The sequence below is a fragment of the Phacochoerus africanus genome, chromosome 1 (genome assembly GCF_016906955.1).
Source record: "Phacochoerus africanus isolate WHEZ1 chromosome 1, ROS_Pafr_v1, whole genome shotgun sequence".
Classification (NCBI taxonomy): Eukaryota; Metazoa; Chordata; class Mammalia; order Artiodactyla; family Suidae; genus Phacochoerus; species Phacochoerus africanus.
The window spans coordinates 4585863-4610664 of record NC_062544.1 but is presented as its reverse complement, the minus strand read 5'-3'; the positions used below and the strand labels follow the sequence as shown (position 1 = coordinate 4610664).

The 24802-nt window shown below is 53.0% G+C and overlaps 1 protein-coding gene across 1 annotated transcript; it reads right to left on the bottom strand.

Annotated features, from left to right (window-relative positions):
• Nucleotides 1-79: 79 nt before the first annotated feature.
• Nucleotides 80-24634, bottom strand: SRD5A1 (steroid 5 alpha-reductase 1). The gene is made up of 5 exons (XM_047767714.1): nucleotides 24151-24634; nucleotides 11167-11333; nucleotides 8274-8375; nucleotides 6007-6157; nucleotides 80-210 (listed from the first exon to the last, which is right to left on the bottom strand). The coding sequence occupies exons 1-5, from the start codon at nucleotides 24429-24431 to the stop codon at nucleotides 144-146; spliced, it is 768 nt and encodes a 255-aa protein (XP_047623670.1). The 5' UTR covers nucleotides 24432-24634; the 3' UTR covers nucleotides 80-143.
• Between the last annotated feature and the right edge of the window lie 168 nt (nucleotides 24635-24802).

The following is a 24802-nucleotide window of genomic DNA, read 5'->3' as shown; positions in this document are numbered from 1 at the left end:
TGTGTTGGGGCCAAAACCCTACCGCAAATCTTTAAAGAGATGAAGTGGCAGGAAAATTACAGAGACAAAAATTCATGTATATAATCCCTAGAGAAATAGCATTGAAAAGCTTTAAATGGAAGGTAAGTGCATTGACAAGGAACCTAAAACAAAAACGGAATCATGATTTTTCGGAATTTTGGATAATCTTCAAATTTCTCATGGTACCACCTGAAATAAGAAACAAAACATAAGTTAATTTTCTCACCGCAACGTTGAACAGAGGCTACCGAAAGGGACGATATCTCTCATTCTAAAGGCATGCTGAGCGTTTTAACAGCAGTGATAAACATTCTGCCATCTCAGGTACACAGTTTGGCTGTGTCAACATCATGAAGAGTTCAACACATCCCGTAATAAAGCATGGTTCCCCCACGACGGAACCCGCATCATCCACCTGCCTACTGACAAGGAGAGTGACAGACCCGCGGCAGACACGCTCATCAGCAAATCGAGGTGTGGTCTTTGCAGACTGGGGGAGGGGAGGGGAGCCCAGTGGCTGTACCCTGAGTATCTTCTGGAGACTGAGAGTTGTCCCCAGTCCCCAGGATAGAACTTCTGCTCTGGACTCCTCGTCTGTGACTCAGGCACCCAGCTATGGGCCCGGAGACCCTCCAAGGAACCTGGGGACATGCTGCACGGGTGACTCATAATCGGGCCCTGCACTCAGACAAACAGGTGGTCTCAGTTTGGACATAAATCATGGAGCTACATTTGAAAAGCAGCAACGAAGTGGACAGAGTAAAAATGAAAAATAATTTGATGAAATGGAGACACAGGCAGCGGCGGGTGGGGCGAATGGACGAAAAACAGGGGTGGACAATGAGTAGCTATTTGTTAAGATGGTAGAAATACAGGAAAACAGCAAACTGAAAGTGAGTCAGCAAACTCCTGTCCATACTAGATAAAGTAACACTGTCCCCTGTCCCCTGGCAGACCGGCCTGGGCACGGCCGGCACTGCCACGTGGGCGGACACGAGCTGCCCGACCTGACTCCTGTAGGCCTGGGCCACGGTCTGAATGTGTACCCCACAGACATGGAAGAACCCAGTGCCCGAGGCGATACGTGTGAGGTCACGGGGTGGGGGGCCTCAAGCCCGGAATCTGTGCCCCGAACAGAGGGGCCCCAGAGGTGGGCAGGTGCACGCTGAGGTGTGTGGTGTGCCGGGCCCACGGGGGCCTGCTTACAGCACAGAGACCTCTACCCGGGGTTCTGCGAGCATCGACGTGGGCAAAGACGCCGAGAGAAAACGGATGTGTGTACACGTGTGCCTGCCTCACTTTGCAGTACAGCAGAAATGGTTACAACCCTGCACATCGACTCTACTTCCATAAAACTTAAAAGAAAGAGGCCCAGAGCCCCCGCCTTTCGCCCTGGGAGGTGACAGCGAGAAGGCACCGCCTGCGACCCAGAGGACGGCCTTTCCCAGCTCTGGCCACACTGGCACGCGGAGCTTCTGTTTCCAGCCTCCAGAACGGTGAGCAAGAAAGGCTGCTTACAAGCCCCTAGTTTATGACTGTTCGTTCCAGCAGCCTGAATAGACTTAGACAGCCTGCCTGGGATCCAGGACTCAGCCTGGGAGCCCAAGGCTCAGAGCCTCCACGGGTCAGCAGTGTGGACACTGCACCAGGAGCACAGGAGGCGAGCCCTCTCCTGAGGTCCCTGTGCTGTAAACAGGCCCCTGAGGGCCAATCACGCCACACACCTCGGCGTGCACCTGCCAACCTCTGGGGCCTGTCTGTTCAGGGCACAGATGCTGGGCTTGAGGCTCCACCCCCGTGACCTAACCACGAGGACGAGGGCACACGGGCCTCAGTAGGGCCAGAGTGGGGCCAGCGGCAGAGAGGCAGCCAGAACAGGACCGCTGAGCCCACGCGGGCCCTCGGACAGGGGCCAGGTGCATGTTCAGGCTCGTTGTTTGATCACTCAGATCACACGTCCACCTCGAGAAGACATGGGTTAAGAGTAAGCGTATGTGTGTACGTATAAATTTCTAAAAGGACAAGTGGTATATTTCTGTCACTTTTCTCACTCATTTCCTATCCCTAGGATCAAAGCTGTCACTGTTGTGACACTGACCAGGGCTGGATACCAATTCTTTTTTTTGGCCACACCTGCAGCATGTGGAGGTTCCCCGACGAGGGGTCGAATCAGAGCTACAGCTGCTGGCCTACACCACAGCCACAGCAACGCCGGATCCTTGACCCACTGAGTGAGGCCGGGGATCAAACCTGCGACCTCATGGATACTAGTTGGATTAATTTCTGCTGAGCCATGACGGGCACTCTGTAAATCGAACTTTGCTGAACTTACTTCCACTAAACTGAACTGATTAATTGTTTGGCAATTAAAATTGGCTTCACACTGATATCAATTTAAACCCCAAAGGAATGAAAAAGAGCCCGTTCGACCGACGAGTCTTTCTGCAAAGCGTATCTTTGGGTTTTTCTTTAACAGACTTTTTGTTTGGAAAATGGGATGGAGGATTTCACTTTCCAATTCTGCACGTTTCCTATTCCAGGGCTGAGAGGGGTGTCCCCGTCCCCTGCTTTCATGTGGGAAAACCTCTTCACAACTGACGTGATGGGCTTGTGTGCCCTCCCCCCATCCCTCTGTCTCAGCGTTATTATCTCAGTGGTTTTTATTATTAGAAGCCCATCGATATTCGCTTTATAACATCTAATCTATGGAGCTCCCGTCATGGCGCAGTGGTTAACGCATCCGACTAGGAACCAAGAGGTTGCGGGTTCGATCCCTGGCCTTGCTCAGAGGGTTAAGGATCTGGCGTTCTCGTGAGCTGTGGTGTAGGTCACAGACATGGCTTGGATCCTGCGTTGCTGTGACTGTGGTGTAGGCTGGTGGCTACAGCTCTGATTAGACCCCTGGCCTGGGAACCTCCATATGCTGTGGGAGTGGCCCTAGAAAAGGCAAAGAGACAAAAAAAAACCCAACAACAACAACAAAAAACAAGCAAACAAACAAATGTAATCTAACAGATGGAAATGGATAGCATCTTCCCCCAGAGTCGACAGCAGACGTGAGAAGGTGGTCTTGGGTGCCCTGTAGCAGGCGGGGTTTGGCAGGTGTCAGTGTTGTGGGGGGGTGGGGGGAGAGGGGAGGGGGAGGGGAAGGATGGGGAGGAAGGAGGTAGTGGGCTGTTGTCACTGTTACATGAATCTAGTTTTGTTTTATGCATTTTCTAGGACCCTGTTAGATGATTTTCGCCTAAAAGGATACCAACACATTATTGCAGCCAAGTCTGTTTACAGTAGACTCTTTCTGGTTCTGAGAAAAGTGTTTTGTAGAAAACTCGCATGAAGGTGTTCCCTTTGTGGCTCAGCGGGTTAAGAGCCCAACTAGGATCCATGAGAATGCGGGTTCGATCCCTGGCCTCGCTCAGTGGGTTAAGGATCCGGCGTGGCTGTGGCTGTGGTGTAGGCCAGTGGCTACAGCTCCGATTAGACCTGGGAACCTCCATATGCTGCGGGCCATAAAAAGAAAACACACGCACACAAAGAAAACCAGCCTGAGATTTGGGGAACTCATCTAGCAGAGAAAACTGACGGCCTCAGGCTGGTGCTCATGGCCTCTGCTTAGGGCCCAACACTTAAATCACGGAGGGGCTGGTGCGTGGGTGTCTCCGGAGCCAGAAGCAGCAGCAGCTGTGGTCTCACAGCCCGGAGCTGGAGGCTCCCTCCTGCCTCTCCCGGCTCCCGCCGCCTCTGGAATTCCTTGGTGTGCGGCACAGCCCTGCCTCTCTGGCTCCGTCTTCCCTCTGTCTCTGAGTGGCCATGTTTTTTTTTTTTTTTAAATGTTTAACTTTTGTTTATTTATTTTGTGTGTGTGTGTGTCTTTTTGCTATTTCTTGGGCCGCTCCCGCGGCATATGGAGGTTCCCAGGCTAGGGGTCGAATTGGAGCTGTAGCCACCGGCCTACGCCAGAGCCACAGCAATGCGGGATCTGAGCCGCGTCTGCAACCTACACCACAGCTCATGGCAACGCCGGATTGTTAACCCAATGAGCAAGGGCAGGGACCGAACCCGCAACCTCATGGTTCCTAGTCGGATTCGTTAACCACTGCGCCACGACGGGAACTCCCCATGTCCTTTTTGTGTGTGTATCTATGTCCAAATTCCCCTCTTTATAAGGACACCAGTCCTACTGGACCAGGGCTGGACTCGTGTGATCTTTTTTTTCACATGTCCACATTATGGGAAATATCCTGGGCCAGGGTCAAACCTGAGCCACAGCAGTGACCGTGCCAGATCCTTAACCACTAGACCACCAGGGAACTCTGACCTTTTCTTCACTAACCCCCTCTGCACACGCTCCCGTGCCCAGGGTCAGGGCTTGAATGTGCTTTGGGGCTCACAATCCAACCCACGACGGCAAATCGTTCCTGCACTTCAGCCTTTGTGCCACTTTCGCGGCCATAACGCCTTTCCTGAGCCCCTGCTGACCTGAATTTTCTTGGTGCCCCTGTCTTTGCAGCAGCTCCATGGCCCTGATGCCCTCACTGGCTGGAGGGAAGATCACTGAGCTGACGCCTCAAAAACAGAGGCTCAGAGTTCCCTACTGGCCTGGGGGTGTTGTCCCTGCAGTGGCTCATTTTATCGCGGTGGCTTGGGTTTGATCCCTGACCTGGAAATTTCCACAGGCCAAAGGTGTGGCCAAAAAAACCTTAAAAACCAGGGGTGCTTCTCTCATAACTCTCATGCTTTTGATGTGAACGTCTTCAAATATTAGCTAAACAGACATTTCAGCTCTGTCCATTCTCCCTGTCACCTCTGCATCTTTCGGTGCGGGGTGAGTCTGGGAAAAAAGCCTAGGGCTCCTGACTGTGCAAGTCCGCATGCCTCCTGCTGTGCTGTGACACCGCCTATTCTGCTGCTGGTCTCCCATTTCTGTCGTCTTCCCCAAAGAGATTCCAGCGCCGCAAAGCAGGATGAGGTCACACATTTGGGAGGCTTCCGTGTGGGCAGCCCCAGGGATACCAGGGCATGAAGCCAGGGAAGCAGAGCCCAGAGGACATGAGCTGACCACGTGGGGGCCGGCGTCACCGGCCAAACTCCCACCATCGCTGCGGCATCAGGGAACCATCCCGATGCTGGGAGACGTGACCTGAAACCTATCTGAGGCTTTGTTCCCTGAGCCTCGGTCTCCCCACCTGTTAGATGGGAAGATGCCCTCTAAGCTCGTGTCGGCTCTAACATCCCCGGGTTGTTTCTCATGTTGTCGGTCAGAGGGACCACAGGTGCTCTGGGGGATCTGACAAAGGCTGGGGCCCCGTACTTTGGAAAATGATGTGCTTTGGGGGTACGGTAACCCCAGAGCTCATCAGGGACCCCAGACCCGCAGAGTGGGCCGCAGTTAGGGGAAGCGGCTCTGCGAGGGCCCGGGGCTGCCTCTTCCGACGGTGGGGTCAGCATTCCCGGTGTCCTGGCGAGCTCCACGTCACCCCCATCCCCTGCCTGACGTTAACCTGACTGTTGAGTCCAGCAGCGGAATTCAAAGAGGCTCAGCAGGAGGTGGAGCAAATACAGATGCCACTGTGTGTGGCAATGACAGCGAGCCGTTCTTCAGACATCTATCTGCGGGGGTTTTGCGCGTTTGGTTTTTTTGGTTGTTTTTTCTCTTTATGGTGGCACCCACATATGAGTTCTCGGGTCAGGGACTGAATCTGAGCTGCAGCCGAGGCACCACCGGATCCTTTAACCCCCCCATGTGGGGCCGGGGATGGAACCCGCTCCTCTGCAGGGACCGGAGCCGCTGCAGTTGGAGTCTTAACCCACTGCACCACGGTGGGAACTCCCATCGGCGTGGTTTTGTACTCACTCGGTGAGCTAGAGCCTGGTACACACCGGGATGCGGCAAAGGTTAATATGAGCCCTTCAAAACACTCTCACCTGGAAGTGGCTCCATCAGGGTCAGAGAACAATGTAAAAATGCGGAAAGTGAGCACGTACTGGTGATGTTGCTGAGCCCTGGTGAACAGGACGCAGAAGGTGAAGAGGGCGAACGCCGAGCCCTGGACGGACCAGCTGGCCAGGGCGTAGCCGCACCACTCCACGACCTCCCCGAGGTAGTTGGCCGCGGTGACATACTCAAACAAGCCCCCTGCAAGAGAGCAGACCAGGCGCACTGCCCATCAACGGAGCCAGGAGAGGCAGACCGAAGAGTAACGGGGGCGACCTGCTCCGAGAACATAAAAACCAACTCTGGGAAAACACAGCCTCTCCGGCATCTTCATCGGTGAAACCCAGCCAGCACGGCCCCCTCCCATTTCACGTCTGGCAGTAACTACACGCAACTACCAAATGCTACACACTTTAATATGTCACTTCACCAGTTAATGAATCCAGATGACACACTGAGGCTCGGAAGGGGCGCAGAGCTTAACAGCTAAGGAGCCAGCTTGCTGATGGGGGGCTAGGTGGACCTCGGGACAAAAAAATGGAAGAAAACATGAACTTTCAAGGCCAGGTTCACTCATTCGTGCACTCACCAAGGCTTCACAGATCCATCGAGGCCTGGGAGGCTGGGCCGGCCCTTCCTTTGAGCACGTGGGGTGCCGTGTGGCCAGGACCCTGCCCCCACACCTGGGCCATCACACCTGAGGCAGGGCGCAAGGGTCTCGAGGGGCAGAGCAGGGCGAGGGGGCCTGGGAGTCCGGCTGGGGTGGAGCCAGGTGGGGTCGTGGACGCTCCGAGGGTAACCTCAGGGTCGCGGGTGAAGTCATCTCGGGTTTACAGGGGCTTTGGGTCACCTGTTCTACTGTTATGCCTGTGTGGTTTCCAGCGAGATGAGCAGAGGGATTTCAACGACACGATGCTGTCTGCCTCCCACTTCTGCTCCGGTTTTAGTTTCACCTGCTCATCTTTAAAAAATGTGTGGATGTATGCATGTATTTTTTTTTGTCTTTTTAGGGCCACACCTACGGCATATGGAGGTTCCCAGGCTAGAGGTCACATCGGAGCTGCAGCTGCCGGCCTGCACCACAGCCACAGCAACGCCAGATCCCAGCCTGGCCTGCGACCTACACCACAGCTCACCGCAATGCCCGATTCTTAACCCATGGATGGCACTGAGGGAGGCCAGGGATGGAACCCGCATCCTCACAGATACTAGTCAGGTTCTTAACCTGCTGAGCCACGACAAGAACTTTTTTTTTAATTTCCAGAAAATCGATTGTTTTCTACTTATCTCTATTTAGTCCTCTGGATAGTCTCTTGCTCCCTTATTCGTGGTTTCAACCCCTTTTTATTTTTTTGAATGCTTAAGTATTTACTTCACAGGCTGTTTCTGTGGTTTCCGGGAGCTGTGCTGCTCACGGCAATGACGTTCTGACTCGTGGCGCCCTGCCTTCTCCTGGGCTCTACGAACTTTGACCGTGGCCCTTGCTCCGTGGTGTGTGATCTGCTGGGCTCTCGGAGGCCTGAGTTGAAGGCTGGTTCCTCGCAGATCTGGGCCTTGTGTTGGCCGCAGGTGTGAACACACCCGTCCCGGACCACATGGATCCTAACTCAAGGGTGGATGTTTTCAGACCAGGTGAGTGGCACAAATTTGGGCTACGCACCAGGGCGAGGGCCAGCTAGTGGATTCAGATCCTCCCAGGTTACGCTCTGGGCTCAGACACAGAGATTTCCCCTCGGTGAGTCCTTCCCTTTTTGATGTCACACGGATGCATTTAAAAATTTCACCCAACATTTCAACTTGTTTTTGGAGGGAGGGTCAGTCAAGGTATCTATTCTACTCTACTGCCAGACGTGAAGCATTGGACACCCCTTGACAAGTCATAAATTCCTACTTAAACTCCTTCCAGACACAGATACGACCAGAGTTTCCTTTTTGCTTCATAACCATTCAGTGAGCCAGAACTGCTACACCACATCCGAGCTGCATCTGCACCTACACCGCAGCTCACAGCAATACCGGGTCCTTAACCCACTGAGCAAGGCCAGGGATCGAACCCACATCCTCATGGATACCAGTCAAGTTCTTAACCCACTGAGCCATAATGGGAACTCCAAAGTTGGTTCTTTTATCGTTGTAATTGTTTTATGAAAACTTGATCGTAAATGTAGTTATGGTCACTGCTACAAATAATAGTGACTCATACTGAAAACTTGCAGCTAATAAACACTATACTTTAGTTATTAGATCTGGCAGAACGAAAATGGCAAGGCATCATTCTAGGCAATCTCAGAATAAACTCCCCACTTTTAGTACCTACCCCTTGGTATTTTATATCCAGTCTCCCCTGGTTTCCTGAGGTTCCTTAGGACGTGATCGGAATGGATGTTTATCAGCATGCCTATTAACCACAAGGCGAAACCTAGAGAAGAGAAAGTACTCGAGGGTGTTACGGTTAATACACTGCGAAATTCACAAGCCCCGTCCCCAATGCACATGAACACTGTAATCCTTCATGCGATTGTTGTTGATGTAACACAGGCATAACTGCTAGGAGAAATCATCGTAATAAATGCTGTCCTTTATTTAGAAAAATGACTAATAAGCACTGCTCTAGGTGTGTGAGACAGGGCTTTGCTTTTCTTTTTCTTTTTTTTTTTTTTTTGGTCTTTTTGCCTTTTCTAGGGCAGCTTCCTAGGCTAGGGGTCGAATCGGAGCTGTAGCTGCCAGCCTACGCCACAGCCACAGCAACACGGGATCCGAGCCGCGTCTGCAACCTACACCACAGCTCACGGCAACGCCAGATCCTTAACCCACTGAGCGAGGCCAGGGATCGAACCCGCAACCTCATGGTTCCTAGTCGGATTCGTTAACCCCTGCGCCATGACGGGAACTCCATGCTTTTCTAATAATACTAATAAATGATCTAATGTATTTAAAATACTGTGACCTGATGGCTACGATCTATGTTCTAAGGATGACTTGTACGATTGGAAATGTGACTTATGACTCTGGCACAAGGCTCTTTTCCAGGAAAGACGTGATCACCAGCGGGTCAGCCGGGAGTGTATCTGCCTTCACCAACACGTCTGCAGCGCGACGCCCCCTCGGCTCCCTCGTGTGGCTGGGGAGGGGGGACATGCACTCCCCACAGTCAGCTGCGTGCAGGCCCCTGGAGGGAGGGTCTGAGCAGCTGACCTCTGGTCCTTGTCCTTCTCTGTAGCCTCATTTGAACTGAACGCACACCCACCGCTGACTTCCTGCTCACACAATAAGTGGCACACCTGGGGGCGCTATTCGGGCACCTCAACTCCCCACAGCATCACCTCCTGGCTCTGACTATCTCCCAAAGTGTTTGAGCGTTTTCTCTCCCAGTCTTACAAGTCTGCAGAGGCTTTTCATCACTTAAAGGAGAAGCATCAATATCATATCAATGAATTCCAACAAGAAAAAGTGCAAACTGTCAAAACAGGGGTTGATAAAAGGAAGAACTTGACTTCATAAAGAGTTAATTTGATTGTCCTGAGAGATTTTAAAATGTGAGAGTTCCCACTGTGGCTCAGTGGGTTAAGAACCAGACATAGTTGTCTGTGAGGATGTGGGTTCCATCCCTGGCCCCGCTCAGTGGGTGAAGGATCTGGCATTGCCACAGCTGCGTCGTAGGTCTCAGATGCGGCTTGGATCCGGTGTGGCTGTGGCTGTGGTGCAGGCCTGCAACTGCAGCCCTGATTGGACCCCTAGCCTGGGAACTTCCATATACAGAAGGTGCGGCCTTAAAAAGAAAGAACAAGTTTTCAAACAATTCATCTTAGAAATGAGTCCCATGAGAATCGGAAATGAACATTTACAACCTTTTTCTTTTAGTTTTAAAAAATCCCCTCCCCCTGTCCCTTGTTTGTCTACTTTTCTGGGCCCATGTGAGGCGCTGGTTTAAACCACCACGCTGCTGTTACTCAATTTCGATCCTGGGCCAGGTGCTTAAGCCTTGACCCTTCCTTTCTCATGAGAAAAGAAGCTAATTTCTTCCCTTATCTGAACCTTGGGAGGCAGAAGGCATGGGTGCAGCACCTGGCAGGGGCTGAAGAAAACAAGACCAAGAGCTGGCGAATCACGAGGCTCTTAAGGGCCTGGGCACCAGCTTTTTAGGGCCACACCCACAGCACATGGAGGTTCCCAGGCTAGGGGTCAAGTCAGAGCAACAGCTGCTGGCCTGCACCACACCACAGCAACGCCAGATCTGAGCCACATCTGCAACCTACACCACAGCTCATGTCAACGCCGGATCCTTAACCCACTGAGCGAGGCCAGGGATCGAACCTGCAACCTCATGGATACTAGTTGGGGTCATGACTGCTGAGCCATGATGGGAACTCCTAATTTCATACTCTTAACATGCTACTGTGTGAGTAAGTCAGACCTGAATTTGCTAGAATTCTACAGGCTAGAAAGGCAAACATTTAGAAGAAACTTCCATGTAACCAAAAGCCCCCAAATCATTTATTTTTAACATTCTTGTATATACATATATATGCACTTTTGGCTATGCCCGTGGCATACACAAGTTCCTGGGCCAAGGATTGAACCTGTACCACAGCAGTGACAATGCAGATCCTTAAACCACTTGGCCATCGGGGAACTCCCTTGCAAATATTTCTTTGACGGCTGTTTTCTTATCACTTTTATTCAGAGCTTGTGAGGGTATCATTAGAGCTCTGAATATGTTCTTTCCTTAACACTAATTGATACAAATGAAAACACTTCAAAAGCGTCACCAACCTCAACGTCTATGCCAGTGCGTATGACCACAAAAGTCTAATTGCCTCGCTGGCATCTGACCCTCTAGGAGAAACTGGGGGTGGTTTAACGACCGTCTTAGATTATCCGGCCAGGGAGCGCCAAGCCTCCTTGATCTGCCGCAGGGCTCACTCTGCGGGACCATGTTGCTATTTTTGGGCTCATCTTAAGAACAGGTATGTGTGCTTTCAGCGCTTGAGCGGCCGAGGGGGCCAGGCACCTGCGTCAGCCCCACTGCGGATGCTGATGTGCATTCCACCTCAGCCCTCCCTCCAGCCAGCCCTCGGCTCCCCGCTGGGTCGAGGCCCTCCGCGGACTCCTTGTTCCCCCAAGAAGTGTGCGCTTTCTGACTGGTCACATGGAACTCGGACACGGGAGTCATGGCAAGAATGATGGAGTCCCTCCCGGAGGACACTCACCTGCTAGAAATCGGGGGTCAGTGACCCAGTCGTCGGCATACACGGCGTACTGGCTCAAGTACCTGCTCTGTAAGTAGCCGTTGTAGGTGCAGAACAGGAAGGCCAGTATAAAAGGGTACAGCGGCATGGGCTTTCCTCCTCGGATCAGAAATGGGAAGACCAAGGCCCTTAGGAAACAAGAAACATATATATGTGTGTATATATATGTATTAAAAAAATACAACAAGCATAAAGAATCCAATTTCTGTAATTCTATTTTAAGTGCCTTGGGTTTTGTTTTGTTTTCATTTTAGGGTGAGGGCTGCACCTGTGGCATATGGACGTTCCTGGGTTAGGGGATGAACTGGAGCTGCAGCCTATGCTCCAGCCATGGCTATGCCAGATCTGAGCCACATCTGCAACATAAGCCGAAGCTTGCAGCAACGCTGGATCCTTAACCCACTGAGCAAGGCCGGGGATCAAACCCACATCCTCATGGATACTAGTCGTTTTTTTTTTTTTTTTTGTCTTTTTAGGGCCTCGCCCATGGTATATGGAGGTTCCCAGGCTAGGGGTCTAATTGGAGCTGGAGCTGCCAGCCTACGCCACAGCCACAGCAATGCCAGATCCGAGCCGCATCTGCAACCTACGCCACAGCTCACAGCAATGCTGGATCCTTAACCCACTGAGCGAGGCCAGGGATGGAATCTGTGTCCTCATAGATGCTAGCTGGGTTCATTAACCACTGAGCCACGACGGGAATTCCACTAGTCAGGTTTTTAAGCCACTGAGCCACAAGGGGAACTCCTCAAGTGCCTTGGTTTTTACTTAATCTTGCTTTTTGTAGAAAAGTCATTCTTAGTAATACTAAAATTTATTATAGCAGTTAGAAGCAGAATTTCCAGTTAGGCGTTCTCGCTATGGCACAACAGGATCGGCAGCGTCTCTGCAGCACTGGGATGCAGGTTCGATGCGCAGCCCCGCACTGGGGGTTAAGGATCTGGCATCGCCACAGCTGTGGTGGAGGTCACAACTACGGCTTGGAGCTGATCCCTGGCCAGGGAACTCCATGTGCCACAGGGAGACCAATAAAGAAAAAGAGAGAATTTCCAGTTAAAGAAAGAACCGTATTTCAATAATGTCCGCGCTGTGGTGCACAAACCCAGGATTCCAATTACACGGAGCGGGAGGTGGACACACTGGATGAGAGAAAACCGAAGGCTTCACGAGTTTCTCAAAATTCCCACCATCCTAAACCCAGTGCTTGTTCTCGTCGGAGCAGTATGACTTGGGGGCCACCATCACATCATCTGTCACCACTGCACTGGCTCCCATTCACGGAGCACCCATCACCGGCAAGGCCGCCCAGCTCCCTGCCCCGGAGGCGCTGTCATACACACGTGACCGAGGACAAAAGACTCAGCATCGTCATCTGCTCAGGGTCACAGGGAGAGTGGCAGAGTTCAAGTGTCAACCTGGGTACCTTGGAGAGCATGTTTCTTGGTTAAACCACACTGGTTGAGGTGCACCTCATGAGAACACAGCTATACAGACGAGGGATGAGAAGTGTGTGACGAAAAAAGGATGCCAATTTTGTCTGTTTGAATTTTCTCTTTAAAATCAGTGTGCCATACACTTAAAGAGGGGGCATCCCTACATATCCTGGTCCTCAAGAGAAAGAGAAGAAACTATGTTCAAAGGCTTTCTGCCAAATAGACTTGACGGCATTCTTAAAAGACGGGTGACCAAAATTGGCCCAAGGAGAAAGTGACAGCCCGAACCCCTCTATCAATGAAAGAAACTGAACTTCGATGGAGGGAAGCCTAGCAAAGGCAAGACCAGAGCTAGGGGAGGGGGGTAACTGCACAGAGGCACACGGGGCATTTCGGGGGCTCCTACTGCTCCACATCTGGACGTGGCAATGACTGTATACCTTTACCCTGTCATCAGAACCGATCAAACTACAGACGTAAAATGAGTGGATTCGATTTCTGTAAATTATAGCTTAAAATAGGGGAAAACGTAAAAACGTATTGTTCCCATCTTGGCCGTCCCTCCAGGGTAAACCCAGAACCTACTGTGGATAATAACAGCACGATAGTAGGACCCTGATGCCGGCTACGTGTCCTCGAGGCATCCTCTCCCCACAGTCTCACTCGGCATCTTGGGAGAACATTCAAATGCATCAAAAGCAGTCTTCGGGGCCCTCCTCTTGTGGGGGCCAGGTCCCCCCCAAAGAAGACCTTACGTGAGTCTCGGGCATAGCACTAGTTGGACAGTAAGCCACCCCTGGGCTATTATGTCATCGCTGAGGGAGTGACTGGCCCAGAAACTACCCTAGCGGCAAGAACCCCGAAAAGAAAAAAACATCTCGGCCGTCCCTCCATGCCTCGGGGCAGCCTGAGGCCCCGAGGGCAGCGTGCAGGGGCAGTGGGCTGGCCGTTCGATGCTGCTAACTGCCACCACCTGCAATGCCAGACCAGCACTGGGTCTCGACCCAGGCCAACGTGCGTGTCTCGGACCAGCACAGGCTCCCTTAGAAACAGGCAGAGATTTAGACCCGTTACGGCTGTCATGGTGCCTTTCTGTCCCTCCCTGTCTCTCAGCCAGGGCAGAGGGCCTGGTGTCAGACCCAGAGCAAACAGTCCATATGGCAGAAGACAAAACCCTGTCTCTGGGCGCCTGGACTTGAGAGCCACCAGCAGTGAAGAGCCTCGTTTGTGAAGCCGGGGGCATCAATGGCCTTAGAGGGCAGTAAGGTGAGAAAGTTGGGAAAAACCTTCTCTGGCCGTCATGGTCTCAAGGAATTTTCCAGGAGGCAAACTGCAGGACAGAACTGAGAAAATTTGAAAAAAATACAGGAGAAAAAAAGAGCAGGAAGTAAGACTTAAGGGGTGGCGGGGGCAGGAGCTGGGCTTCGTTTAGAAAGATACCCGTTAAAAGGCAGAGGGCTCAGATCCTGAAGGGCCGTGGACCTGAACAGAACCCCTGGTGAGTTCCACACAGGCTCCTAGGAAGGCAGGGCCAGAGGGGGGAGGAGCCCAGGCAGCTCGAAATAGGAAAAAGAGATCCTGAAACGGGTGAAGGAAACCTGTCGTCACCGGTTTCTAAACGAGGGACGCCGGTGTGTTGAGGAAGCCACTCCGGAGAACCAGGCTACACCTGCGCTTAGGGAGACGATTTCTGTGCAGCACACTTTTGATAAATTTCGCCCACTCTGCTTTCAAGTTCTGGGCTGGATGCGACACTGGCAAACACTGGCTGGCACGCTGTAAGGAAGAAACCCAGACCTCGGTCTGGTCTGGCCCTCACGAATGGTCCCCATTTGTCATTCGTGTCCTATGCCTGTGACAGCAACCTGGGTCTAGAGCAGTGGTCAGCAAATCCCACCCCAGGGCCCAAACCAGCCCATCACCTGTTTTTGCACAACCTGTGAGCTGAGAATGGTTTTTACATTTTTAAATAGTGTGTGTGGGGGGGGGCGGGGGGGGGATAAAAAGACTATTTCCTGACTCATGAAAATTCTATGAAATTCAAATCTCAGTGCCCATATAAATAAAGCAGGACTGGAACCCGGCCACGGTCCTGTGCTGACACATCTGCGTAGGGACAAGGACGTGGGACAGCACTTGCACGTGGCGGTCTCATCTCTGCTCTGCTGCTTGGTGCACTGCCGATGACTCAGTGACCTGAGCGCCAAGTACGGCGCTGGGCCCTGTGACATCAGTGCATCCCCATGGTGTCGGAACAAGACAAGTGGACCCTGCATCCCTTGAAGGTCCAGTGGAGCGTGAGCTCTTTTGTTGCTGCATCAGATGGCAAAGCATTCTCTGGGAGGCAATGCCCACGGTGGCTCTGCCAGGAGGGTACCACAGACGTTGATACCACCAACCAAGGGCCTGTGGCCATACCCCTGATGCACGTGAAAGCAACAGGCAGGAGAACTGGAGACCTGGACACAGAATTTCTTCACCAAAGACATGACAATGAGGCTACAACCCCAGGAAGCGACCACGCAGTTCATTCTGCCAGCCACGTGAGGAAAGCCATAGAGCAATGATGAGTTAGTTAACTGCAGCCGCCAAAGAACCAGGCCCAGGCAACAGAAACTTGTTTAACCTGCTTAGCTGTTTGGGGAGATAGTCGCTTGAGGAGCCAGGACACAGGGCGAGGCGGGAGACGGAGCACGCCCGCATCCTTGGCCCCTGGAGGGTCCAGGGGTGCTGTTGCTGCCGCTCAGCTGTTTGTTCTGGGGATCAAAGCTGAGGCTGAGTGACCAAGAGATAAGGCTCTCCAAACAGCCTGCGAGGGACAGCTCAAGGTGAGGCTATTTCCAAAGACACTGTGGAAAAACAATAATTCATCACAACCTGAAGTGGAAGCTGCTAAGATCCTATAACTCGCGGTGGTAAAAATGTACGGAACAAGTACACAAATCACACATTCGGAAAGCTTGGGAAAATGTAAGGTGTTTAAAGCTATTTCCTATACCAGCTTTGCAAAAAAAAAAAAAAAAATCTGGGAGTTCCCTGGTGGTCTAGGGGTTAGGATTTGACACTTTCACCACTGTAGCACGGGGTTCAATCCTTGGTCTAGAAACTCAGATCCCACATCAAGCCACTGTATGCTACGGGCCAAAAAATAAATTCTATTGTGTATAATGGAACCAGTACGTGTCAACAGTGAATGTGACACCCCCTCTGTGAACCTGATCAGTATTTTGAGCTCAAGACAGATTTTCTCATTGAGAAAAACTGCCCTCAACCACTACTACGGAATTTTTAAGGGCTTTGAAAATTCGCTTTTGCTTGCTAATGTCGCCTTAGTGAATCCACCTGACATTGTAAGGCAAAAATCACTTTTGTGCAAAACTGACACTGCGTCAGTCATTTCAATGACAGCTGACACTGAATCAAAGTCATGCCAAACTGCCTGACCCACTTCCCACGCTGTGAACATTAAAAGCAGCAGCAAGACCTACGTGCTCACATCAGTGGGCAGTGGACACAATATCTAGGCCCAGACTACAGTTCCACCAGTTTCTTGCAGCTTGATTTCCGTATTTTAAAATCCATGATTAACTGCATCATCAAGGACTTGTCACCTGATCTTCAATCAAAAGGAATTAACCTACGATGTCATGAAACACTAAAATATCAAGCGAACAAGGGACTGCAATCCCATTAAAGCCTTTCAAGCCAGGATTATATTCAGTTAAAATCAGAAATTTGTGGACCGATGTGAATATTGGCTAGTACCTACGAGTGAGTGTGAAAGGACATTATCAAAGATGCAATTTTACTGCAGATAAGCACTAAGAAGCAGATACAACAGCTCTTACAACAGATTTTGATAAGAAGGTGCCCTGGAGTTCCCACTGTGGCTCAGCTGTAATGAACCATTCTAGCACCCATGAGGACATGGGTTTGACCCCTGGCCCCGCTCAGTGGGTAAAGGATCCTCATTGCCGTGAGCTGTGGTGTAGGTCACAGACGTGGCTCGGGTCCCGTGTTGCTGTGGCTCTGACGTAGGCCGGTGGCTACAGCTCCGATTCGATCCCTGTCCTGGGAACTCTGAAAGCCGAGGGTGTGGCTCTAAAATGACCAAAAATAAATAAATAAATAAATAAAAGAAGAAGAAGAAGAAGAAGAAGAAGAAGAAGAAGGTGCCCTATCAGATCCCAGATTCAGTTCAGTGTGATGCCTGCCAAAAAAAGAATTCCATTCTTCTCATTACGCCTGCACTGAGGTATTATATTTTGCATTTTGTCACTAGAGTTTTTGTGCAAGTGTGTTTCCTCTTTGGTTATACATTCTATACTACACACCTTATTTGGTCCTTTGGCCCAGAGAACTTAGCACAGGCACTCCCTGGCCCTTTCCAAAAACGTTTGCAGCCCTTGGTCTAGATTAAAACAGGAGTTCCAGTCTGGAAACGCTCTTGCCGGCGGCCCTGGCCCTCGCCTTGCGGGCAGCCGGGGGCCTGGGGGACTGCACGGCTGTGTCCTGCTCCCCGCGTGGCAGGAGGGTTGTGCTGCCTCCTGCTGCAGCCCCCCACCCCCGCCCCCGGGGGAGATGGTCGTGAAGGACCCAGCAGAGGACTGCTCCTTGTCTCATGTGAGTGTCAGGAAAGGGACGAGGAGTGGACACGGGGCCTTGGAAAGGCTGACACAGGCCTCTTCCGTAGCTCTCTGATCTCGGGCCTTGGAGGGGACACCAGTGACCCCACTGACCACGGGCCTGGCCATAGAACCAACTGAGGTCCGAACAAGCTGTCGGGAGCGATGCCACCTGTGCCTGCAGACTCCAAGAAGTAGCTAAGACGGCCCTCCCCTGAGCACGCCCGTGGGGACCGGCCACCCTGGCTCTGAGAGCACGTCGGCCGGGTCTTCGGCAGCCAGGCGTCCAGATGCCACACGCCTCCCAGTGGTGAGTGCTCTGCCCCTTCTTGGGATCTCGCGTCATCTTCAGCTCCTTTCCTTGGAAACCCAGGCAGCTGTCGCATGAAGTGCTCTCCTTTGACCTGGGCCAAGTGGGAACCAGGATGGGGGCAGGGAGGCCTCTGGGTGGGCTCTGACCTGGCTCTTCACCCAGACTCTGGAGGGACAGAGCGGCACAAGGATGGTGGGGGGCCCCGGCCGTTTACCGGGTGAAGGATCCAGGCTCAGATACCAAGGGAGGTGGGCACACCTGCTGGGGGGGTCACAGCGCCTGTTACCACCCAGGGCCTGGGACCCAAGCCACGTCGGTTACGACAGGCACTCACGCATTGTCTCAACCTCACAATCACCTGCGGGAAGCGAATACCACCCTGTCTTTGAAAAACGGCATTAAGTCAGAGGTTGGAAATTCCTTAATCCAGACAGCATTTTTTGAGAACCAATGACGTGCTTGGACTTAAAAGTCTTTTCTTTAGGTGCTGGGTTCTAAAGCCATTTCCTGTGCTGCATACATACACAATAGCCAGGTCCCAGGGAGCCTGGAATTCCACCCCTGCGTCATCGGAGGGGGTGTGGGATTGAGTGTGTGACACTTTGTTCTTCATTGTGTTATGATTTCCTCATTTTATTTTCTTTCTGTTCCATGTAAAGAAATAATATGTGCTTTCTATGGAGTTGTTTTTGTTAGCCACCGGAAACGGGCGAGTGTTTGTGTCTATAAGGCAAAAATCAGGAAGGTGTGGCAAGTTCCACGAGGGGTTTTGAACCAAGAACCTGGAGAAGCTGAGCATCCGCGGCACGTCCATGCCCGGGGCAGCCCGCCACCCTTCTCCTTGTTGGGTGAGTTCACAGGCTTAGACAGCGTGAAAGGGTTTCTCCCGTAGTTCCTGATAAAAATATTCCCAGTACCTCCTAACCCGACACAACATGCCTTTTTTACACTCAAAACTGTGACTATCACCCTGTTTAACGGGTTGAGACCCAGAGGCCCCGAGCAATACGGTGACCTGGGTGCTGGCGAGGGATCCTGGGAGGTGGGGACACCCCAAAGCATCGTCCCGTGTGTGCCACCCAGCACATCAGAGGAGGGGGCGAGAAGCGGACTGGGCTGGCCGGCTCCCCCTGGTCACCCCACAGCATGGTCCTTGCAAGTCAGTGCTATTAAGTGCTTCTTCGCCTAAGCCAGGACCATGCTTACGTTGTGATGATAAGTGACAAAAAACGGGATAGAGGATTTGGTGTTCGTCTCTGCGTTATTTTTACCCTTTAGAACAAAATGATCAAAACCTTACAATAAACCACAGAAGAGATGGGAACGGGCCAACATATCCTCAGGGTTAGGGCCGAGTGACGGGATGAGAGGAGGTTTTTCTTCTCTTTCTGGAATTCCGCTGCGTTTTCCGTTTTCTACAAGGAGCACGCCCCTCAGCTCCCAGTTCTTTTTTTTTTTTTTTCGGTCTTTTTGTCCTTTTTTTAGGGCTGTACTCACGGCATGTGGGGCACATGGAGGTTCCCAGGCTAGGGGTCTAATCGGAGCTGTAGCCGCTGTCCTACACCACAGCCACAGCAATGCCGGATCCTTAACCCACGGAGCAAGGCCAGGGATGGAACCTGCAACCTCGTGGTTCCTAGTCGGATTCGTTAACCACTGTGCCATGACAGGAACTCCCCAGCTCTCGGGTCTTTTGCATGCAAGGTGCAGACGTGTATGTTAAATCCTGGTGCCTAATACACTCAGAACAGACCTGATGAGTGAGAGCGAGCAATCAGATGTCTTGGGCTGAAGACTTGCAACTGCTTATTGGAAGACGCTCAGAGGGAGTCAGGCAAAGCTAATAAGTGAGAAGACCACGGAGGACCTGTGGGGCAGTGTCTGAATTTTCAGAAACAAAGCTGTCCTATAAGCCCCCATGAAAGAAAATGGATTTCCTGAAAGAACAAAGTGTCCGGAGCATCAAGCAGCCTCCAGAGCCCCAAGCTTCTCTACCTCCCAAGCAGCTCTCCGTGGTTCTCTGGGCCATTCGAGGTGAATGCCTACACAAGACCCAAGTCATTGGCAAATAACCGCCCTGCCCATTTGCTGGATGGCCATCTGTTCAGAGACGGAAAGCATCCCTTTCAAAGGCCACATGCGGGGAGCCACGTGAGACGACGATTCTTTAGTCATTGAAAGTGAGAGTTCGATTTTTGGAATCCCAGACACAAGCACCGTGACTGTTTCATTCACACGGTAAACTGCAAGAATGCGCTCTTAAAATGTTTTTCCACGGAACCGAAATACTAACAGGCCAGGTTTCTTGCGATCCCCAATGAGTCATTCGGCAAATGATCGGACTCGCGAAAGATAAGCAGTGGGACAGCACCTCGCAGGACGGCCTGTCGTGTCCCACCTCCCAAATTGAGTAAAAGACCAAAGAACTCAGCCGAGGGTTTGGGCAGTAATTTAGGTAACAGATTGGAACATTTCTGAAGTACGTAACACTGGCAGGGGTTGCCAATTTTAATAACTGACTGTGTTACTTTCCTCTCAACAATTTGACATCGTGGAGGGCGACGGCGCTGCCTAGAATGTGGCTCGGTTCCTTCTGTGTGTCTTTCCTTCTGCCAAAGACGCCTGCGGAAATGATTAAACTGCAATCAAGCCAGGTACTGAAGCACTTTGCCCTTTCAAGGCAAGGTTATCGACGCGAGCGTTTCAGCTCTTAGCATAAAACTTTCCCTCTCCTCCAATTGCCTGAATCCTCAAGGTAAGGGGGGAAGGACTGGGCAGGCCTGTCACCCTCTCCAGCTCTCTGCTGTGTTTGAAGGTGATACCTGCCACATGACACCTTTACAGTGGCCAGGCTTGCCCCTGGCTTAGAGACCCCGGCAGGAGGAGAGATGGATCCAAGCAGACAAGGTGCTTTGAGGCATTGCAGTCAGGGGTAGCGACAGAATCAAGGTCACAGACTTGGCTGAGCACAGACTCTGAGGTGGGTGTTGGAAAGTCTGCACTCTAGGAGGCGGGGTGCGTGTGGCACTCTTCCTGGGCGGCCTCAGGGTGAAGGCAGTGACTGTGTGCTCAAGTGGGACTTAGGTTTGTACCTATTGCTAACCAGAGCTGAAGCCAAAATAAGCCAGTGACTCACGTGTCACGGCTGAGTGGGAAGGGTTAAGCCGTGACATGGGTGACAAGAGCTTAGGTAGCATGGAAAAGCCTGCTTGGCTGGACAGAAAGCAACGGGACAGAGGTGCGCTGGGGGTGGAGGTCTAGGGGCCTCTGATGAATGCAGGGCAGCTCTGGGCTGATCTGATCCCACACACCTGGCTCAGGTAAGCGGGTACGAGGACAGACACGTGCTATGCACCCATAGCCTCGGCCACCAAGGGCAGTGTGAGAAGATGCGGCTGACACGCAGAGCAGCTCTGGGCTGATCTGATCCCCACACCTGGCTCAGGTAAGCGGGTACGAGAACAGACACGCTCTATGCACCCATAGCCTCGGCCACCAAGGGTGGTATCAGAAGATGGGACTGGTGCCCCCAGGAACGCAGAAGCCTGTGCTGCACAGGAGGGGACCCCTGTGACGACAGGAGGCAGGAGGCACTGAAACCACCCAGGGCTGCCGGTGGAGCAGCCCTGATGTTGGCCATGGATTAGAAAACGTGCCTCCAAAGGTCCTTCGCCATCCTTGGGGGACTGGTTGGGGCTGCATGTTCTGCCCCACAGCCGTCCCCTCTTCCCCTCCTAGGCAGCCCTTCCCTCCCGCCCCCGGCTCTTCTGCCCAGAAGATGCCGTCAGTTCTCCGGAGTCTGCCTCGCTCTCCTGGACCCCTTCAGGGAGTATCTGTATCTCTCTCTCTGCCTGATAATAAACAGAGTGCCAGGCACGTAAATCAACCCTCAGCCAACATGGGCCAAGGGAACACAGAAAAACACACAGCCCCTCCCAAAGACCACAGGAAGCCCCTCTGCCTGGCTGGGGTCCTCAGAGGCCAAACCCCCCTTGGGCAGGGCCCTGCCTCCCTCCTGCCATCCCACAGCTTGGTGCAGGCCTTCTGCAGCCATCTGCCAAGTCCCCTAAGTCCCGCCCATTCAGCCTTGCAGGGTCTCCCAGGCATGTCCCGCTGCGTGTTTCTCCTGCCACCAGCCCAACTCAGGCTTGGACTCATGCAGTCTCCTTTCTTACTCGTCTCCTCTCATCCACAGAGCCCTGGCAGATGAGGGAGCTGTGTAAATGTTTCTTGGACGGGCTGCATGTTCGAACAAATGCTGGATGCGGTTGGTACTTCTATTCTCGTCCAAGAGCTCAACGGCTTAGGTCAAATGGCCGTTTAATAAATTAGTTGCTTGGGTTGAATGGAAGATGCTTATCTTTTCTATTGGGAAAACTTAAATGTCCCCAAACCACACGAGCTGTGTGTATGACTGTTACGACTTGAGGAAAAAACAAACAAACCAACCAAACAAACAAAAAACAGCTCTGCAGTTAAAAAAAAAAAACCACAACTACATCTGGCCCAACAAATCCTTGGGAGCAGAGATTTTAAAGCCACTGGTTGAGGAGTTCCTGTCGTGGCGCAGTGGTTAACGAATCCAACTAGGAACCATGAGGTTGCGGGTTCGGTCCCTGCCCTTGCTCAGTGGGTTAACGATCTGGCGTTGCTGTGAGCTGTGGTGTAGGTCGCAGACGCGGCTCGGATCCCGCGTTGCTGTGGCTCTGGCGTGGCTCTGGCGTAGGCCAGTGGCTACAGCTCCGATTCAACCCCTAGCCTGGGAACCTCCATATGCCGCGGGAGCGGCCCAAGAAATAGCAACAACAACAACAACAACAACAACAACGACAAAAAAAAAAAAAGATAAAGCCACTGGTTGAGAGACCAGGGTGGGGTGGGGTTTAGCCCCAGCAGTTTCTTGTCTAAGCGGGTAAAACACCTGAATTCTGTGGCTCAGTGGCCTCGTCTCCACAAAATGATCTCCATTCGTGGTCTAGTTCTAGAAGCAACGTGGGCCCTTTGGGAAGCTGCCTCTGGTTTCCCACAAACATCTTATGTCAAAGCTTCAACTCCAGGCTTGCGGATGAAGCTCTGTTAAGGGCTCCCTTTCCACCTTTCCAAAGCCTCGTCTTCCTAGGTTATACTATTGGCACTTGAAGCTGGAGCAGGGTGTAGGAACGACATGCAGCGAATGGAGCCGAATACGCCCACCTGCACAGCGACACAAAGTGGTGCTCCTTGTCATACTTGACCATTCAGATCTGCTAGCATTGGATGGGATTGGCTTTATTTAAATCACATGCCGATGACACCGCTGGCTGGCTGGTACTATCACCATGCCTGTTTCACTGATGGGAAAACCGACTGCAGAGCAGCTCTGTCACCTATGCTGGGTGACCAGTGATGGCTCTGGGCTAACACCTGGCAGTCTGACTCCAGAGCTTGGTTTAACCATTACAGAAGCAGACAGACAGACCAGGTTCTGGCATGTTTACGAAGAAGTGCATAGAAACAGAAGACTTCCATGGACACTCAAACCGCAGTAATGCCAGTCACATTACAAAACACCCTGCTGGCTGCTGACAACTTTGCTTACGGGTACTCTAGGAGTGCAGGTACACGGAACTCAAAGCCTTTGTGGGACCCAGACTCTGCCCACTTCCAGAGCCCACAGAAAGGCAGATGGGGACCCAGCTGCAGCAGGGACCCAAGAGAGGCTCAGCGACACCCGCCCTTTCCAGGTCCTGCTCTAGTAAGGCAGAGCCCCACAATGACAGAGGTCAAGTAAGTGAACCCAGCCCAAGTTCACAGAGTAAGTGAGCCCAGCCCCCTCTCGTGCAGAGAACACCTTTTAGAAAACTGGGCAGCCTTCTGAAATGTGAATAAACATTTTTAATTTTAAACTGGTTAACCATTTGGTTCAGCTGTGCAAACACCTAAGCCTAAGAGCGGGAGAAACACCCAACTTAGAGGTCCTGAAGAGTTAGACACAGCCACTCAACAGTCTTCGCAAAACCAGGCAGAGGGAAGTCACTTTGTGCTTAAGGTTATTTCTTGGAAATTCCCTCCCAGAACCCCGAGGGCCCCTGCGGAAGGTGGAGGCGAGCGTCCCAAGCGCATCCCTTCGAGCCAGTGCAGTCTGCTCAGCGGAAGGGGAGATCGGGAGCGTTTTAGGAAACCGGGCTTTCAAGTTGCGGGTGACCATTTATTTGGCTGGTGAAAGCTCCTCTACCCGCGCAAAAAGACCAAAGTGGAACAGTAGAAATGAGCACCCTGGGAGAGGACACCAGGCCCTGGGGCACAGGCAGAAGGAACCCGCGTGGGGTGGCAGGGAGAGGGCAGGGCCAGGGGGTGCCAGGGATGGGGCAGCGCACCGGGGAGTCTCAGGGTAGGGGCAGCGCCTCGGGGATGGCTGGGAGGGGGCAGCGCACTGGGGGTGGCAGGGAGAGGCGCGGGGCAGCGCACTCGGGGCGGCAGGGTGGGGGCACCCCGGGGGTGGTAGGGACCGGGCGGCGCACCGAGGGTGGCAGGGAGGGGCGCAGGGCAGCGCACTGGGGGTGGTAGGGGGAGGCGCGGGGCAGCCTGCCCTTACCTTTGCGCGTAGTGGATGAGGAACATGGCCAGGAGGATGCAGTTGGGCCAGCGGCTGAGGCGCTCGGCCGGCGCGCCGGCGCACGCGAGGATCGGCAGGGCCAACGAGGGTAGCTCCTGGACTGCCCAGGCCGCCCGCGCGGGCAGCCGAAAGGCGGAGCGCGGCGATGCGTAGCGCCCGTAGGGCGAGCCCACCAGCTTCAGCATCACGTAGCACAGGAAGCCCAGAGCGCCCTCCAGGTAGGCGAGCGCGTCCAGCAAGAACCGCTCGGCCGGTTCCATTGTGGGGAACGGCAGGCGTGCTCCATGGCCCGCCGGCCGCGACCCGCCACATATAGCGCGGCGTCGGGGGCGGGGGGGGGGGGGGCGTCGGGAGGCGCGGTTACCCGAGGTTGGCGCCCGCGGCCGAAACCACCGGCTGGGATCCGCCCCGCGCGGGCAGCCTCGAAGCGCTAGGTGCGCGGATTCAGCGGAGCAGACGGGTCCTGGGCGCGCGCCGAGGGCGGGACGGGAGGCGGGCCTGCAGCCCTGACCCCGCCCACTCCGGCCCTGCCCCTCCTCCATCGCCGCGAGGCGCACGCGCGCTCTCGGGCTGTCCGCAGCGCTGCCTGAGCCCGCGAGGGAAGCCAGGGCGCTCGGCGCGCAGGCGCCTT

Bases quoted from the DNA above. Each gene is read 5' to 3' on its own strand.
- SRD5A1 (XM_047767714.1), bottom strand. From the start codon at position 24,431: ATGGAACCGGCCGAGCGGTTCTTGCTGGACGCGCTCGCCTACCTGGAG. The intron at 11,334-24,150 runs GTAAGGGCAGGC...TTGTTTCCTAAG, and splicing joins CTCATCCACTACGCGCAAAG to GGCCTTGGTCTTCCCATTTC. The intron at 6,158-8,273 runs GTAGGTACTAAA...GCTCTCTTGCAG, and splicing joins TGGATATAAAATACCAAGGG to GGGGCTTGTTTGAGTATGTC.